Raw genomic sequence first — 19888 nt, 5'->3', positions numbered from 1 at the left:
GTGTACAGGAGACCCAGTTGCTATAAATGGAAAAAACGGTTTAGTTAAGGCCCTCTGACCTCCATGTCATTTCCAAGGGGCATTGGAGTGCCTCAAAATTTTTGGTAGGTATTGCACTCACTGTATGCCCTATAACTGTGTAGCCGAACCGCTCCTTTTGTTACAGAAACATATCCTACAAGACATATGTGGTTGACTGGCCTGATATTGATGTGAATGGTCCCTGTTCATCCTGCTCTTTCTCCTTTGCCACTACCTCATCCATCATTTATCACCTGAAGCTTTGTTTTAACGGGAGTCATACAACTGGGATAGTAGCAGGAAAACATCCAGCAATCCTCGGAGGAGGTAGGATATGCGCCAAAACGCTGACCACCTCAGGCCTAGCCACTACTACATACATGCGCTTACATTCCAAGAAAACAAAGCAGATGCTAACTTCTATCATCATCATCATCATCATCATGCTCCTCACCTTGGCACTCAACTCCCTTGATGGAGAAGCCAGAGCCCACCGGAGGAGTCTGGTTGTCTGGTGGGCTCGTCCAATGCTGCCCTAAAGCAGGCCAGGCTAAGAAAAGTGTGTGTGGGGGGGGGGGGGGGGAGTTGACAGGTGAAATAGGGGCGGCTGGGGACCGTTTCTGGACACCCGGCTGCCCCCAGGCGGCTGGGGACCGTGTGTGGACACCAGGCCGCGGGGCAGCTGGGGACCGAGTATGGCTTCCAGGCCGCCAACGCAGCCATGACGTGGTGGCCAGATTCCGCCTCCACATGCCTAAAAGGCCCAATTTCAAGTGCAAGCAAGCAAGCAGTATGGTATTGCAGCCTGGGGGCGGGCGGGTGGCAGGCTTCACACTTAAGCTTGCATTCCAAGAAAACAAAGCAGATGCTAACTTCTATCATCATCATCATGCTCCTCAGCTTGGCACTCTCAACTCCCCTGATGGAGAAGCCAGGGCCCACCGGAGGAGTCTAGTTCTCTGGTGGGCTCGTCCAATGCTTCCCTAAAGCAGGCCGGGCTAAGAAAAGTGTGTGGGGGGAAGTTGACAGGAGAAATAGGGGCGGCTGGGGACCGTTTCTGGACACCCGGCCGCGGGGCGGATGGGTACTGAGTATGGACACCCGGCGGCCCCCTGGCGGCTGGGGACCGAGTGTGGACACCCGGCCGCCAGGCGGCTGGGGGCTGAGTATGGATACCAGGCCGCCAACGCAGCCATGACGTGGTGGCCAGATTCCGCCTCCACATGCCTAAAAGGCCCAATTTCAAGTGCAAGCAGTATGGTATTGCAGTCTGGAGGTGGGTGGGTGGTTGGCTGCATATTTGCGCTTGCATTGCAAGGAATGGGGGAGGTACAATTGAACCGTGCCCTGGGACAAGAACTTGCACAGGGATAGTTGCAAGTCTGCATCTTCTGATGCGGCAAAGATGACTTCTGATGGACACACTTTTAGGCAGTGACCTGGGTGTCAGAAATGCTTCCAGGGGTCGTCCCCATGTCTTTTCAGCACTGTATGCATGTGTCACACAGCACATGGCCAGATAAGGTTGTAAAATGTTAAAATAACATTTCCCGGTGAATGTATTTGTCACGGTTGAAAGCAATACAAAAGTGCAAAAACGCATAAAAAATGCTACTTGTGAACATAGCCCAAGGTGTGGAGGAGTATTTTTTGGGGGGGTTATTTATTTTACCTTATACACAAGTCTTTACCCTGGAAAGGAACTTCCTTAACATATTTCACAGGAAAGCAGTTTCAGTTTCGTTTTTTAACGTTTTATTGTGAGCCCTTAAAAGTGGCTTAATACCTCTGACCACGTTGTTGACAGCAGTGACCTGGGGGTCAGAAATGCTTCCTGGGGCGATCCCCATGCTGTCCCCATGTCATTTGAGCACTGTCACTATCGTTTTGGGTACTTGTTAGGCTTTTAAAAGACTGCCGGGGGTGCCGCTGCAAAAATGCTCGGGTCTCCCATAGATTAACATTGGGCTCGTTGCTCGGCCCGAGCACCCGAGTATCACGGCGAGCTCGGCCCGAGCTTCGAGCACCCGAGCATTTTAGTGCTCGCTCAACACTACTGTTTTGCCTTTGAGGACTGGATTTTCGTATTCTGGATTTTTTCTGGTGGCTGGGAGCTGAACTCTAGCTTAAACCCCTGCCCTATGGTATCTGAGATCCACCTGCTTTTTGAAATCTCTGCCCAGGCAGGAAGAAACATTTTTAACCTTCCACCTACCTGGGGCCTGGTGTCATTGCCTTCTGGGTCTTTTCAGGGGATCAGAGGGAAAGGAGTCGTAGTTAAATTCTTTCCCTCCCCACTGGCCCTTCCATCTTGGATCCACGGTTCTTGTAGAGGAAATTTGTCTTTTTTTTCTGAGGGATGAAAGGACCGCCTCTGAAAGGGATTAGTGGGGAATCCCTTCTTGGCATCTGCCGCTTTTTCCAGTATTTCGTCTAAGGCTGGCCCAAAAAGGAATTCTCCTTGGCATGGAATATCGCAGTTTGCTCTTTGATTGCAGATCTACTGCCCAGTTTTTTAACCAGAGAGCATGACAAGCAGAGTTGGATAGAGCCTTACTGCGTCAACAGAGGCGTCCGCTAAAAAAATCTGCCGCTTTCTGAATGGTCGGTAAACTGGCTAAGATTTGAGTCCACGTGCATTTGTTCTTTATCTGAGAGTGCAGCTCATCCAACCATATAATCAGTGACCTTGCTGTGCAAGTTGCAGCAATATTTGGTTTGAATGCACCCGACGCCCAGGCCCTTTTTAGGGAGCTTTCTGTCTAAGGGGTCCGTTAACGAGGCCGATTTGTAGGATACATGAGAGATGGTTGTATCAATTTTTTTTTCAGAGATATCCGCTTCAAAAGGGTACTTTCTTTTAACCCCTTTTGAAATTAAACAGCTTATCTGGTTTCTTCCACTTTTTTTTTTTTCTTTTTGAACTGGGAAACATTTGTTTCCTCCCCTCCAACCCCCCAAACATTAAGTCCTGTATGGTTCTGGGCTCCTTAATGTCAATATTCATTGTGGTCCTGACCGCCTTGACTAATCTATCTATCCACGGTCTCTGCTGGAAAACAAGGGCAGCCCTCATTATTGTCCATGGAGGAGGATGAAGGTGGGACATCTGAATAAAACCCTTAATTCACCATTTTTTTTAAGTCCTCATCTGAGCTTGTTATCAAACTTCTCTGCAGGAGCGTTAAGGGACTTAAAAATAGGACCCCTAAGGGAATTCCTGAAACCTGTCTTTACAATAGTTTTCAAGTTATTCATAAGGGACAAAGATTCATCCGCTACCGTTTTCTCTATGCAGGGTTGGCATAACTTCTGGTCATAGGAGGACAATAACTTTGTTTTACACAGAGCACATTCTGTATTCTTTGATTCGTACAGCGCTTTCCTAAGCTTGCCCTATAAAATATATCCAAGGGCACAGCATTAGATTATAGGTAAAGTAAAAAGGGGTTGTTTAACTCACCCAGCCCAGTAGCAGGAAACTACTGTGCATGGAGGGGCTACTACTTCTGCAGGATCTTTGGCTTGGCTCTCTTCCTCCATTCTTTCCACAAGATCACTAGTAGTGCAGCCAAGAATGGTAGGGGAGAAAAACCTTATATACCAGTAAGTGACATTTTCAAATGTTCCTGCGCACATGTGAGCGCGATATACATTGGCTTATTCAAAGCTGGACTGCAGCGTGCTCCTGTGCAATGGAGAACCCGGGGACCTGGACAGTGCCCCCAACCCCTCCCATCCTCGGATGATCTGCCGGGAACTCCCGCGATCGCCAGCAGGCAGGTGAATCCGATCTCCCCAGTATACAGTGGCGTTTCTACCTCATATCTCAACCCCCCACCCCACCCCCAACTAGGGGAGAAGTGTGTCTGTAATCCCTGGCGTCTCCAGGACTGTAGGTCTCTCTCCAAGGACAGGAAACCATTGGAGCAGAAAGTGAGGCTCCACCTTTTTAAATCTGTAGGTTTCCAGTCCTTGGAGGCGGATCCACACTCTATTATGGTGCTGTCGTGGGGATGGGAAAATTATTTCTTTATGACACATTCAATCTGCACGATATGGAATACGGAGTAGATGCAGGGCTTGGTGGGGTGTGTCACACACCGTATATCACACAGGATGGGAGTAGATGCACAGCTCAGCAGGCCATAAATCACATGATGGGTTTAGACGCATGGCTCTGCTTAGTGCAACACCTCATTCAGATGTCTAATGCGGGATACGTCTGAATGAGGCATTTCTACTGCATCTGCAAAGCACATCAGGCTTCTGATACAGTACAGCCTCGCTCAGACGTATCTCGCATTGGACATCTGAATGAGGCGTTGCACTGACTCAGCTCTGCTCCATCAGTGATTAGATCACAACAGTGTAATCATCATTCTACTGTGCTCTGAACACTGCGGTGGCAATGGTAGTGAGCACAGTAACATGACATTGTACTAATAATACAAGGCTATTGAGCTGCAGTTCCATGCTCATTGCTCACAGCAGCCCTGCGTGGTAACTTCTTCCAGCTGTGAGAACAGCTCCGTAGCCTTGTATTAGTAGTGCAATACCAGGCAGCCCAACCTATACGCACTGCCCCGGCACTCATGTACCTGTCTGCCTTGTGCTCGCCGCCTTGCCACTCCTGTCATTCTCAAGCCACCACAGAACACTGTGCAAACGGTAACAGGGAGAAAGTGTAGTTCAGAGAAGTTGTAGGAAAAAATGTCTGGATCCAAGTCCAAGTGAGGTTTATCTGGGCCAAAAGAATAAACAAAGACATCTTCTGACTCCAGATTAGAAGCATTGACAGGACCTTTGCTGGTTTAACAAGACCATACACAGACTTACTCATCATAAAACTCCAGACTAAGAGCAATGACAGACTTTTCTTGTGAAGTCAAATTAAACACAACTTTCAAATCATCATTTAGTCAAACACTCATGGACTGGGAATAGAAAAAAAACAAAAACACAAGTTGGCAAGGAATAATTAGGTCCGTCCTCAAAGTCGAATTGTGCCACTGACTACCATCATCCTCCAGCATTTGGAGATAAGCTAGCTGGCAAAACCAAACTAAACACTGAGGCAAGAGGCAGCAGACCCAAGCCAAACAGTGACGTACAGGCGAGAGGAGACACCCTCACGCCTATCGGAGGCTTATGTCCCAGGGGCCGAAAGGACTGATCCATTTACTGCAGCTCTTGCTAGAGGCCTGTTCAGTGCACCATAAAAATGCCCCAAGATGCACGAGATTGTGTAGGACAGAAAACTATTGAAGCAAGAAGTGTGGGTTGGCATTTTTACTTGCTCTAGGTTTCCTGGCCAACTCTAGGACATGGCTCTCACTCTGGTGCCGATAGAAAAATCAAAGAGCAGCAGCAACACAAGAGACTGTTCAGAACATCAACATAGAAGTCCAGGTATAACCCACTTTTTCTCCAACTTGTTAGTGCTTTCAGTGACAGACTGTAGCCTAAGGCTATGTTCACGCATTGCGTTTTTGTTGCATTTTATTTCTGCAGGAAAACCTGCTCTCTTAGCAGAAAAGAGAGAGTAAAAAAAACTCAGGTTTTTGTGCGTTTTTCAGGATCCCAAAAGTTCAGCTTTGCTTCCACCACAGAAGCATGAACACAGGTCACAAATGGCAGTGCATTGAGTGTGTAGGACACTGTTTACTTTCACACTTTGGTCTGCCATTGAGTTGCTCAGGCATTGCTCAATTTAACACCTTGGTGTGGGCCACAGGTATTGTTAAATTTCACACCTTGGTCAACTGCCATCTCAGATGACAATACCAAGACAAGATGGTAAATTTAAATAGGGGGGGGGGGGGGGATTAAAAAAAAAAAAAAAAAAACACCAAAATCTGACATCTGCATTTTTTTGATGGGTGAAAAATGCTGGAAAAAAAAAATAATTGCTGAACGTGACATGCTGCATTCTGCAAAAGTTAAGATTTTGCACAAAATACACAAAATACTGAGGACAAAAAAACAAGCAGTGTGCATGAGATCTCTGAAATCTCAGACTTTGCTGAACTATAGGCAGGTGAAAATTTCCATTAAAAAAACGCAACGTGTGAACATAGCCTAAGGGTCCCAAAACACAGCACAATGCAGAATAAACTGCAGCACCCAAGTCCAATATATAGAACTTACATGCTTGTGAAGAAAAAAAAATCAATGTAAAGCCTAATCCATGTTCAAATCCTTATATACAGCCATATCATGACCAGAACCTCATTGACATATAAGATAGTTGAATTTGATTGGGTAGGGAAACTAGCGACCAGTCAGTACACAGACAGTTTTTTACAGATGGATGAATTCAGTCAAACAGCTGAAATATTGCATGATTTAATAAATCAAACTTAATTTTATGCATATTAGGCACATTTGCTGCAGTTTACTCTACATTGATCGGAGTCTGACAGACACTCTCCTGTATGTATTTTATCAGTTACTGCAGCTTGCATTCTTTAATAAAATCTTCCTTTGGTAATATGAAGAATAATTCTGCCCCAGTCTTAATTCAGGTTTAGGAGAAATTATAAGAGAGCCAAGATTCACATTTAATATTTTATTCACTGATGTATAAAACACACTTAAGATAAGCAACCCATAAACCAACATAGAAAAATATGTTTTAAAGTATCAAAACTGAAAGAAGGTTGTAAGTTTATATAAAATTCACCAGTCATTATACACCCAGTATAAAACGGTTCACTAAAATCAGGCACTTGGCAGGACCGTAGACTATGGCGACATGATGGGTTTACTGTAAGATTCGTTTTCTGCATGGAATTTCTCATTCCTTGTTTGTAGTCTGGCAGCACAAATGGTGTAAGGCTCCATTCACTTCCTCTGATGCAGGTTTCATAGTCTTTGTTGAAGGATGGGGGGCCATATTGTTAGTCAAATGCGTTTATTGTGGTCCAGATCCGGTATTTAGTCATTTCCATTTATATACAGGATCATCAAGATGTGCACAGAGCCCAATATACTCAAATTCTAGTCAGATACTAATTTTGTTCTGTTGAGTCCTTGACAATGACAAGAAGCACATCAGATTAAGATGCGGACAGAAGGAATTACAGACGGAGCGAAGTGGCCCTCAGACGTTCGTGAATCCCATGTGTTCTATCCGTAAATTTTTACCCATTAAAGTCTATGGTGTTATTCACATGACACGGTCCAGAAAAAAAAGAATCACGAAAACTTATGGGTAATTTTGTTCAGTGACTTTGGTCAAAAAATTGACACGTCTATGGGTCCGTGACCATCACAGACAGCACAAGGGTGGAATCTATCTTACAATGTAATGAATAGGAGATGGGTTTTTTTCAGAGGTATTTTTTGCATGTGAAAAATAATGATGGTAAAAACTGAAATACTGATGAACACGAACTCTTTACGTATGAGAAAGGTCACGGACATCTGAATGAGGCCTAAACAATCAGACTTGAGGCTTAGTGACAGAAATACACAGGACAGATTTCCAATCAATTTCCTAAGACAGACCACCATATTATATGGAAATATTGCTTTACAATTTATGTGCAGTTTTATAGTTTGAGTAAATTAGATTAATTAACTATTATTACTGCAGAAATAAAGGCGGCGCCATACACAGAGCAACAATCCTAGTGATCTCCGCTCTAGGATGGAAACAGAACAGCAAGTGTAATGCTAAGCTGACTGTGCAGGTAAGAACATGGAGCCGGCACTAATCAAACAACCCTGCTACTATAAAAGACACATAGAAAGGAGATCTAGACAAGAAGAGCGAGCCTCCCCTCCTGTACCATATACAGTAGGGAAATCGTGTTCAGACATGACTAGTGAAGGAATGTGCCCGCACTTTCTATAGCATTTCAGATTTATAGAATCTACATTAAAACAAATGTGATGTAGGATATAATACAAGAGTGAAGCCATGAGAAACACCTGATCTTATTCCTCCGTGTCAACTTCATCTGGTCTTGTGTTTATCTTCTTTTTTGGCTAGATCAGAAATAACACACAAGTTAATACAGGACTCCAGATGTCATGACAGAAATGAAAGCTGATCTAACAGAACCGCTCTGGATTTCTTACCTTGCTTCTGGTGCCAGGATTTCTGCAGAAATAAGAAATACACCTTAATGTACAGCTACGTCCAATACTCCTCAATACCAGAGTACATAAACAGTCAATATTGTATATACAGTCATGAGAAAAATGAAGTACAAACTCAGATGAACACTCAGATGACAAATTACACTGGCATGATTGAAGAACCAGGCCAAAATTGCTTGATTATTTTTTCATTAGCACATGTGACCCCCTCTATAAAAGCAGAAGTTTTGGCACTATGCTGGTCTGAAGCATTCAGGTGTATGTGTAGATGGATTATCCACCTCTGGGAACAATATTTATTTTTACATAAATAAATAAATACATGAGCTAAAAATTACTTTTGCAATTCAGTTTCAATAAAAAAAAAAATCTTCCAACATTTTGCTTTTTCAGGCCCGTTTCCCAGTAGATACAACCTTCATGTGGTTTGTGGTGTCAGAATGAGCTCACTGACAGATTCTCAGTTTACCCATTCCACAACCAGTAATAGGCATTTCAACACAGAGGCTATAGAAGGCAAATGGTGCTAAATTTTTAATGAAACCCAATTACAAAAATTATTTTTAGCCAAAAATATATGCACTTAAGGGTAAAAAAACAAACAAACACAGCCTTCAAATGTGGACTACCCCTTTCCCCTTTAACACAATGTAACACAATGCCATGATGCCCATCAAGCTGGGAAGGGTTATAAGCAGGGCTGTGGAATCGGTAACCAACCCTGCAACTCAGACTCCTCAATTTCCCTTACACCGACTCCGAGACTCCAACTCCCACATATATTGCAAATAGATAGATGGAGTCATAGAGGGATAGATAGATAGATGGAGGGATGGAGGAATAGATAGGTAAATAGATGGATAGATAGATGAAAGGATAGATAGATAGATAGATGAAAGGATAGATAGATAGATGAAAGGATGGATAGATAGATAGATAGATAAATGAAAGGATAGATGAACGGATAGATCGATGACTATATGGAGGAATAGATAGAGTGTGATAGACAGATGACAGCTACAGACAGCAAATAGTACATTGCACATATAGTTCACACATTGTACAGAGAGCACATAACAATCACCTACAATATTAGCATTAGTTACCTTCCTGTGACAGAGATTAGCAGTAGTACTTTCACTTTCTCCAGCTCGAAGCCCAGGAATCAGATCCTGTGCAGGGCAGGCACCCCTCCCCCCCTTCTCTCTGGTGAAGATGGCAGAAGACAGGACAGAGGAGGGGAGATTGCCCCCTGCAGTCTGGAGCCGATGCAGGACGGGAGCACTGCAGCATACGAGTTTTTATAGGTGCGTGCCCCTGCTTCTAGGGGGGAGGGGCAGCTGCCCTCTTGGCCCCCCGCTGGCTTCGGCCATGATTCACACACAGCGTTTTTGCGGATCCATTTTTTTGCAGTAAAATGCTGTGACTCTGGGCATCCCAGCAAAGTTAATGGGTTTCAAGATATGACATTCAGACACATTGTTTTGTGAGGATCCGTTTTTGGGCTCAAAAACGGATCCTCACAAAGAATGAGCATGTCAGTTTGTGCGGCGTTTTTCGAATCTGTTTTTGCTATTGAAAACATTATCAATGAGTTCAAAAACCTTTCAGGTGATGCGGTTTTTTAAAAAGCTGATCTGCTTTTGCAGCTGAAAAACGTATCCTCAAAAAACGGAGTAAAAACGCTGTGTGTGAATGTAGCCTTAGATCAGAAATAGAACAGCCATTTATAGGAAATTTCATAACTTTCCCAAATTCCTATGAAAAAAATATTCCCCACAAACTGCATTGAACTACTGTACCCAATTTATTATATATTTTAGGAGTCGGAGTCGGTCCATTTTATACCAACTCCACCAAAATGAGCACCGACTCAGACTCCACAGCCTTGGTTATAAGCCCACTTCCATACCATTTTGAGTCCATCATTCTATAGTGACCGATTATACATAAGTGACCATGTGTTAAAATCAGGGTTTTTAGCCCCGCTTTATTCTGCTCTCTTTAACCCCTTTCAAACATAGGATAAGTTATATATATATATATATATATATATATATATATATATATATATATATATATATATATATATATATATATATATATATATATATATATATATATATACTGAGCCCGCTCCATACACAGCTGGCATCTGCATGTAATAGCAGTGACGGAAGCTAGCTCCAATCGCAGCTTTTTAACCTTTTAAATGTTGCTGCAAGTCACTGGCAGTGTTATTTAAAAGGGACTGTCAGCAAAGAATGACTGTTCAAACCAAGTACATGTGCTCGGTGCTTCATGGCATGGGCAATCATTTATATACACCTTCCCACCTGATTGTTATCCCTCTATTTCCACCACCCCCTCTTTGATTGACAGCTCTGGCCTCATAGAGCGAGAGAAGGGCAGAGACAGATGAAAAACAAGCAGGTGGGAAGGTGTGTATAAATGATTGGCCCCGCTGTGAGGCACCGAGCGCCTGTACTTGGTTTGAACAGTCATTCGGTGCTGACAGTCCCTTTAAAAAAGACATATTACAGCGTGCACAGGCTCCCATCAGCCCAGCCACGGTGTATTTCAAACTACAACTCATCCCACAAATACACACTTATTTTATTTCTTTTAAATCCACCATAAGCTTCAGGAGATATGGCCATTTTTATTCAATGCTAACTGTTATGGTCTTAACAAAATAGGCGAGTCTCACATGATTCTCTGGGGGCATGCCTTTAGGCTGCCCTGCATTATTACTCTGAGCCATGTTACCGTGTAAAGACCATAATAATAGCACTAAAGCAGTAGGAATAAAAGAGCAAAAATTGGCCATTTGACCTGGTGACACGACCTTAACATATCCTAATACCTTCACGTAGAAATTAAAAAAAAAAAAAAAAAAAAAAAAAAAAAGCCTAAAACAAAATTTCCTCCTGGGTTGAATCTTTATATTTTATACTAAACAAATATAGTCCAAAGCTATAAAGTACACAGAGCAGTTACATCTGGGCACTGGTAACTGATGCAGTCAAAGGCCATATACGATACCAATGAGGTAAATGGCAAAAGGGAGAGAGAAAAGAAAAAAAAAAAAAAGTGTAAAAATAGAATAAAAGCAGCATAAATAGAATAATCGCAGTACCTGCTTGATGCTCCCCAATGACCTAAAGAACCATCGTCTTGCATCATTCTGGCATTCTCTTCCATATTCCTTTTTCTCATTTCGTCATGATAAGAGCGACGGGTGTTATTCTGACGATACAGGCCGCCAATTCTAGATGGGACACTCGTATTCCCCCTTGTCTGGTTCCTAGGAAACATTGCACCATCACTGCCTGGTGCTGAAAAAAAGGCACACAAATTATGTCAGTAATATACACACGCACTATGAACAGAGGCAAATCAACGTTCATTATGTGACGGCCGTGGAGGGGTAACAGTCCTCTTATCTCTGGTAGAACTACATCAGTAATACACAGCAGTTACACGCCTTTCACAAAGCCGTATTTTATATTTTCAGAGCATAAAATGTATAAACAGCAGTGAAAGACTAATTACATAGTAGGCTAGGAGATTGTGCTGGCAAGTAGATCAGTCTAGTTAGTGAGATTTGTTGTGGGATTAGGCCAAGTACCAGTCTAACGGATTTTTTTATGTTACTACCACTTTAACATTTTTTTCACTACTCCTCATCAGAAGCAGTTTTTTGGCTTTACCCTAATGCTTTTCCACACTGTTCTGGACTGGAATCAATACTTCCGTTCATCCTATTTCAGACTGGCACCATAGGGTGGTTGCACATTTGTCTCCATATTACCTATACAGAAGCCCCTTATGATCAAAAGAGATCAATTCTCATAACTTAAAATATATCAATCCTTCTCCAAATAGTCCTGCGATTATACTATAGATAGCCATATAGGGAGACTATATTGGATATAGGGAGGACAGAAAGAAATATACTGCTTAGATCCCACTACTACAGGATATACAAATAACATTATACACAACTGCACATAACTCAACCAGTGTCGCCTCACCAGGTGAGAAAGCCTAGTGAGGTGAAACCGGACAAGTTTTGCACAATTGTTTAATTTAATGAGCCGATTTAATTGTATATCCTGTAAGTAGTGGAAAGTCGCTTTTAAGCAGGATCTAAGCAGTATATTTCTTTCTGTCCTCCCTGTAACTTCTCCCTACATTCTATGGCTATACAAGTTAAAATTGCACCAACGTTCAGAGAAGAATTGTTGAATTTATAACAGAGAATTGACCTCATTTGAACTATCGAGGCTTCCATTGGAGTAGTTTGGTGCCAATCTGAACTCGGAGGAAAGCAAGTATCGATTGGAGTCTAGAACAGGGAGAAAATGAACTCCACTAAAGAACTGTATCCAACAGAGAAAATAAAAGCAACAAATTCTGAAAGGCAATTAAACCTAGAAGCTGCGGAGACCTGTTGCTTTCCTGAATATGGCATCAATGACCGCTGACTGGAGGAAAGGAGAGAAATAAAGACTCCATACACATTAGATTAAAGTGGATGAAGCCAAACACAAATATTGACAGGTTAGGCTGACAGTCTTATGTGAAGAGGGGTTCCTGACAGATGATATCGGTGGGAGATGAAAACCCAGCATGTCAGAGCTTGAAATGCCTATCCTTATGTTCTCGAATAGATAAGCCACCGCCAGAGATGTCCGATATGGCAGCGGGTCTCTGAAAGAACACAGGAGTGCTCAGCAGACATGCAAAGGAAGAATGCTGCCTTTATGGAAGGAGAAACCTCATGTCTTCAACAATGAGAAAAAAAAAACTCCCATCATTCTATGAAACGGGGATGGGGGAGCAAAGTGAAACACACAGACAAAGACATAGAAAGATTGTTCTGATCTTCCCAACAAATTGAGCTACATCCCCCAGAGTTGGACTCACATCTACACTGATCAGTACTGTTACATAATGTCCTTAATGCCAAGCCTGTGTGCTATGATCAGGTGTAATCTCTGGGCCATATATTGGAATCACAGCAGCTAGTCACCTCCCACCAGGTCAGAGTTAATTGCAAATTAAGAGATAGAACATTCAGAGGGGAAAACTGGTGAAAATGTAGGATAAAAGTTACATAATGGTCATAAAGGCTATGTGACCACGATGCAGAAATGCTCCGGATTTTTTCCTGAGCGTTTCTGCATCTCCCTGGCAGAAAAAACGCATGCGGATTGTACATGCGTTTTTTCCTGCCAGGGACATGCGGAAGTGAAGTGTTCTTCACATGCATTTCCGCATGCGGGTTGACAAGCGCTTTCCAAGTGATTTTAGCATCACTTGGAAAGTGCTTGTCAACTTGGTCACACTATATAAATCCATGCAAACAACATGGATTTATATACTGTGACCTTAAGAATGGTAAAAAATTAAAAAATAAGTCTATACTTACCTTCCGATGGCCCCCGGAGTCTTGCTTCGCTCCGTCCTGGCTTGCCAGCAGCGCGCAGTACACTGAAGGACCAGCCATCACATGACTGACGTCAGCGCAGGTCCTTCAGTCCATCGCGAGCTGCTGGCAAGGGAGGACAAGCGCACCGGGGCCATCAGAAGGTACATATAATATTTATTTTATTCTTTTTTTTACAGGTTCTATGGTGCCCGGGTCCAGAGGAGAATCTCCTGTCCTCCACACCCGGGTACCATCCGCACATTGAAACGCATGGATTCCGCATGTACAGATGCGGAATCCAAGCGATTCAATGCAAGTCAATGGCGGCGAAAATGCAGCGCTTCCGCAAAATAATTGGTAGTGATGCGTTTTTTTTCCGCAATGATAACCGCAGCGGAAATTTCCGCAGCATGTGCACAGCACATGCGGATTATCACTGGGGAACATGGCAGGCCTGTTATCATGCGTTTTTTAAGCGTTTCTGCAGTGTTTTTGCCGCTGCGAAAATGCTTAAAAAACGCATCATGGGCACATAGCCATACAGTGTTATTACACACACAGCAGCTTATTGTAAAACATTACTTGATAGTACAGATACCCTTTCAGGGGCTCATACACTAGACAAATATGGGTTGTATTTTTTCAGCCAATGATACTGTCAGTGCAGTATCCAACAGGCCCATCAATCCATCCAACAGGCCCATCAATCTTTTGAACAATAAAGAACATTTGTTGGACGGCTAATGGTCGAAATGAACAATTTGTTCGTTTCGTCGGTCCAGCCAATGATCGTTCATTATGGATGAAACAGTCTCTTCTGATGACTTATCTGATGTGTATGGGGGGGAGGGGGGGAGAGGGGGGGGGGGGGGAGTCTACAATTAACTCCTAGCAAAGCGAGACTGTAACCAACAGAAAGTGGAGCAGCCCTCTGTGAGCAATTCTAGGTGGATTTCCACATTCATTATCTTGCACTCAAAAACACCAAGGGACAAACCTTGTGAGGCTGCGGGGTCCCTGTAACTCCTGTACACATCTTCAGCAGAGACATCCTGGGAGACCTCAGCAAATGGAGTTGTCTTTGCAGAGTTTTGACCCATGTCACACTGATCCTATGATAGAAGATAGCAATTAGAAAAGATATTTACCGTATGCAACTGGATATAGTAGCAGGAAAGACAATCGCGCAATAGTGTACAGGATTGCTCGCCTGGCCGGGTAGTGTGACCACAACAGCATTATACACTTAAAAAGAACTGGTCACCAGAAAAAAACGCTATTAGCTTGGAGATATGGGGTTAATCTGCAGGTTAATAGCGTTATTAACCTGCCCTGAGGAGAAAATAACCTTAAATCCTCCATCAGCATTCAGGGTTCAGTCACCGCTGAGACTACAGAGCGGCTGCTGTAACTGCTCCCCCTGACTGACACTGGCTCTGCATTAACCTGCACATTAAGGGGTATGTGCACACGATGCGTTTATGATGCGGTAAATCCGCGCGGAATTGGCCCCAAAAAACACATTGCAAACCTTATCCCAGCATTTCCTAGGAGAATTTGCAAGATCAGTGCACATGATCAGGAACTTTACGGACTGAATTTCATGTGTGTTTAAATAAGCAGCATGTCCATTCTCTGTGCGTTTTGGACTGCATTCTTCCTATACACTGTGTTCCAAATTATTATGCAAATAATATTTTCTCAGATTTTCCCAAATTACCTATATGAATTGCAGTCATTGTAATTTTCCAGTCAAATAACTATTAGAGTACAATTGAAAGGATTTTGTACAAACTGTCTATAACAGTATATTTAAAAAAAAAAATAAAAACTCAAACTGCACTCAAAATGCATGTTCCAAATTATTATGCACAGCAGAGTTTTTAACCTTTTCATTTTAATAAAGAACAAAAAAATGGTCATTTTTGAAATTATAAGCATTAGCAGGTTATTACAAACTGAAAGCAAACAGTTTTCAACTCAAAACTTTATTCTAGGTGATGTTACATTTGCACATAGGACCCCTTGTTCGAAAGGAGCTTCTGAACTCTCTCGTCCATTGAATTTGTCAGGTTTTGGATGGTTTCTGCTTCAATTGTTTTGCATGAGGACAGAATACCCTCCCAGAGCTGTTGCTTAGATGTGAACTGCCTCCCGCCATCATAGACACTCCTTTTGATGATGCTCCAGAGGTTCTCAATGGGGTTGAGGTCAGGGGACCATGGGTGCCACACCATAAGTTTGTCCCCTTTTATGCCCATAACAGCCAGAGATGCAGATGTGTTATGTGCAGCATGAGACGGGGCATTATCATGCATGAAATGATCTCGATGGTCCAGATGGATGGAGTGGAGGATGGCTGGTTGATGGACACCCCATGCAAACACGGCTACGGCGCTAACAAGGAGGAGGTGGAGTAATGTTTTGGGCTGGAATCATGGGGAGAGAGATTGTCGGCCCTTTTAGGATCCCTGAAGGGGTAAAGATGAACTCCATAATGTATGTTGAGTTTCTCAAACAGCACTTCCTTCCATGGTTCAAGAAGAAGAACCGTGCATTCCGCAGCAAGATCATTTTCATGCATGATAATGCCTCGTCTCACGCTGCACATAACACATCTGCATCTCTGGCTGCTATGGGCATAAAAGGGGACAAACTTATGGTGTGGCCCCCATGCTCCCCTGACCTCAACCCCATTGAGAACCTCTGGAGCATCATCAAGAGGAGTGTCTATGATGGGGGGAGGCAGTTCACATCTAAGCAACAGCTCTGGGAGGGTATTCTGTCCTCATGCAAAACAATTGAAGCAGAAACCATCCAAAACCTGACAAATTCAATGGACGAGAGAGTTCAGAAGCTCCTTTCGAACAAGGGGTCCTATGTGCAAATGTAACATCACCTAGAATAAAGTTTTGAGTTGAAAACTGTTTGATTTCAGTTTGTAATAACCTGCTAATGCTTATAATTTCAAAAATGACCATTTTTTTGTTCTTTATTAAAATGAAAAGGCTGAAAACTCTGCTGTGCATAATAATTTGGAACATGTATTTTGAGTGCAGTTTGAGTTTTTTATTTTTTAAAAAATATACTGTTATCATAGGCAGTTTGTACAAAAACCTTTCAATTGTACTCTAATAGTTATTTGACTGGAAAATTACAATGACTGCAATTCATACAGGTAATTTGGGAAAATCTGAGAAAATATTATTTGCATAATAACTTGGAACACCGTGTACAATGCATTAGAAAAAAAGCATGGCAAATCCGCAGGCAAAAACGCATCAAAAACGCTGTGGAATTTCCGTAGCGTTTTTGCTGCCAAGAGGTGCAGAAACGCTGCAGAAATTTCTGTAAGCAAATCCTGATCATGCGCACATAGTCTAACAGCATTTTTTCTGGTGACCAGTTCCCTTTTAACAGGCTGATGCAGTCCCACAGGCATTTCTGGATGATCGATATTTGAGAAGAATGGGTTAAATCCTGCACTGCCTGAATGGAGGAGACTGTTGATGAATGGAGTCAGAGACCCGGGTGAAAGACTGCGGTTTGTCAACACGTTTCAAACTTATCCTTCAGGACAAACCACAATCTTGAAGAAGTGTGAAACTCTGAAACGCATTGACAAAAAAAAAAAAAAAAAAAACACATTTTATTTCACCCAGGACTCTGGCTCCATCCAGGCAGTGCAGAATTTAACCCATTCTTCTCAAATATCGATCATCCTAAAAATAAATAAAATTATTATCATCATCATCAACATGATGCTTAAAAGACAAAAAAAAAAAAAAACACTATACAAGTTTGCTATCACCGTAATCGTAGTGATTTGAAGAATCCTGATTCAGAAAAACAAAAATACCAAAAATTATTGTAAAAAAATTGCAGTTTGTGCACATTTAATGGTAAAATGAATGGCTTCATTCAAAGCTATAACCCATCCTGAAAAAAAAAAAATAAAAATCATCATCTAGATATGTGGATGAAAAAAAAAAAAAAAGAAAAAATTTTTTTATGGCTCTTTGAAGTGGAGGGAAAAAAAATTTGCAAAAAAAATTGGCTGTGGAGGGAAGAAGTTAAGGGAATCTTTTAGCAAATACCTTTACATGGCCAGTGTGCTACTGAGAAATTAGCATTTTAATTGATATGCCAATGAGGCAGAAGAGCTATGGTAGATCTGAAGCCTGTGTCACTCCAGCAGCTCTATTACCTGAAGAACACTGCCTCTTCATGCTGGACTGACAGCCTCTATGCCTTGTGACTTCAGGCAAAAGAGCTTCAGTCAAGCAGGAGGAGGCGGTGGCGCTGGGCAGGAAATAGAGCTGGAGTGACAGAGGCTTCAGATCTACCATAGCACTTCAGTCTCATTTGCATATTAATTCAAATGCTAATTTCTCTGTAATGGATGACCAGACTGGCCATGTAAAGGTCCCTCTTCCCTCGTTTCAGTGGGATACAGGTACAATTTAAGTCAGAGTTTTGTATTTGCTTCTGCTATACTTCTATATGTACAGATGTCAAACACACATCACTGCAGACATTTAATACTATAGTTCATACTACCCATGGTGAGTCTACTAGCTTGGAAGTGGGAAATCATCTGTAATCACATCATTTGCACAGTAGACAATGATTTTATAATTTAGGTACCTGATGATGAAACAGGATATCGTCTTCCATCACTACACCGCAGAATTCACACGGAATCATGACAGGATTGTGAGCAGGAGGGGAGGAGGACCTGAGATTTTCAGTGAATTCCGGCAGTGGACTGGGAGAACGTCTTCTAGCTGAGGATGGAGCACCTGGCCCACAAGCAGACTTTGAAAAAAAATCAATCTTTAGATTCTTTCTTTGTATCGCTTGTTTTTTTCATTCACAAATAGACTATAGAAGAGTTGTACAGAGGGAAATAAAAGAAAAAAAGTGAAAGCAAGAACAAAAAAAAAAAAAAAAAATCTACGCAAGGCAATGTTCACTTGTTGCTTTTTTTACGCAAATTAAAAGCGGCTTTTTACAGTAACAGCAAAACCTATGAGATTTCATAAATCACATGCTTTGTTTTTTTTTTGCTGGCTGAATTGGAAAACTGCAGCATGTCAATTTTTTCACCCACAGAAAATAATGGAAAACACTTGGTTGCGTTTTGGTGAATAAAAAACTTAAAGAGGTTGTCCACTACTTTTACACTGATGGTCTATCCTTGGATAAGTCATTTATGCCTGATCGGTAGAGGTTCGACACCCGGTACTCCGGCCAATCAGCTGTTATCGGTGACGGCCGTTGGACGGAAGTACTCACTTGCCGAGCTACTCCGTCTACCTATAGTGGCCGTCGGAGGGTACTACACATCCGCCTTCTATTGATTTGAATAGAAGGCGGATATATAGGACAAGTCGCCCACAAAGACAGATAACAGCTGATCGGCGGGGTGCCGGACTCTGGCCGATCAGACATTGATGACAAATCCTAGGTCATCAATATAAAAGTAGTGGACAACCTCTTTAAATTTAATGTGTACTGTAGACAAATCACATAAGTAATCTGCACCAAAAAGAACAAGGCAAAAAAATGGTGCAAAAATGCTGACAAACAGGCGTTTTGAACACAGTTTATACTGCCAAGAGAGTGGGTTTTGGCTGCTGATAAAAAGGGATGCAATGTGTGGAAAACGGCAACGAAAAAGTAAAGGGTATAGCAAAAAATCCTGAACGTGTGCACATACCCTAATAATGAAATTCCACATTAGGAAACTACAGAAATGGATGTTCGTCGCGCCTACAAGGGGGACATTCACTTTGTATTTGAACTTCAATCTACAAAAGCTGAAGTTCATTTCAGAAGATCGACCATAATGAAAGACGACTGTGAAAGAGGTCCCAGCACTTGTACCTGGTGTAAGATCAGATCGTCTTCAGGAAAGAGCTTCTCACAAAACTCGCAGGGCAGCTGGATGGCATCGGCTGCAGGGACAAACGTAAGAGTAAATAACATTCAGCCATGACTATACATAGCAAGGCCCTGTTCACATCACGTTCTGGTCTCTGTTTAACGTATACATCAGGAAATAGTGGTATAGTTCACAGACTATAATGGCTCCCCTTAAAGTGGGCCTTTCACCAAAGTTTTCAGGTTGAACTGGTTACAATGTAATACAGACTGCAGAGCAGAATAAAATGTTATGGGACTGTTTGCCTCTCAGTTGTGAAGATATTAGCAATTAAAGGATATGGCATCTAATGAGTTATAAAAAAAAAAAAAAAAAAAAAAAAAAGGCCAACTGGGTGTTGTGTAAGTTTTCACTGGGGGCGTGCACTCCTCCCC

At 42.4% G+C, this 19888-nt stretch overlaps 1 protein-coding gene across 2 annotated transcripts in view; it reads right to left on the bottom strand.

Moving 5' to 3' along the window:
* Nucleotides 1-6577: 6577 nt before the first annotated feature.
* The window catches only part of TRAFD1 (TRAF-type zinc finger domain containing 1), a 29698-nt gene continuing 16387 nt past the window's right edge, over nt 6578-19888 (bottom strand). For both annotated transcript variants that reach the window (XM_073676350.1, XM_073676351.1), the window contains 6 exons: nt 19457-19527; nt 18215-18385; nt 14565-14679; nt 11270-11468; nt 8110-8131; nt 6578-8016 (listed from right to left, as the gene is read on the bottom strand). In XM_073676350.1, the coding sequence (XP_073532451.1) occupies nt 7966-8016; nt 8110-8131; nt 11270-11468; nt 14565-14679; nt 18215-18385; nt 19457-19527 (629 nt within the window). In that variant the 3' untranslated portion in view covers nt 6578-7965. The remainder of the gene's footprint in view (nt 8017-8109; nt 8132-11269; nt 11469-14564; nt 14680-18214; nt 18386-19456; nt 19528-19888) is intronic.

This window comes from Phyllobates terribilis, unplaced genomic scaffold (assembly GCF_046119375.1).
Source record: "Phyllobates terribilis strain yellow unplaced genomic scaffold, ASM4611937v1 Scaffold_1__5_contigs__length_1240528914, whole genome shotgun sequence".
Lineage (NCBI taxonomy): Eukaryota > Metazoa > Chordata > Amphibia > Anura > Dendrobatidae > Phyllobates > Phyllobates terribilis.
The sequence above is the reverse complement of the archived record's forward strand: the minus strand, read 5'-3'. Positions and strand labels throughout refer to the sequence as shown.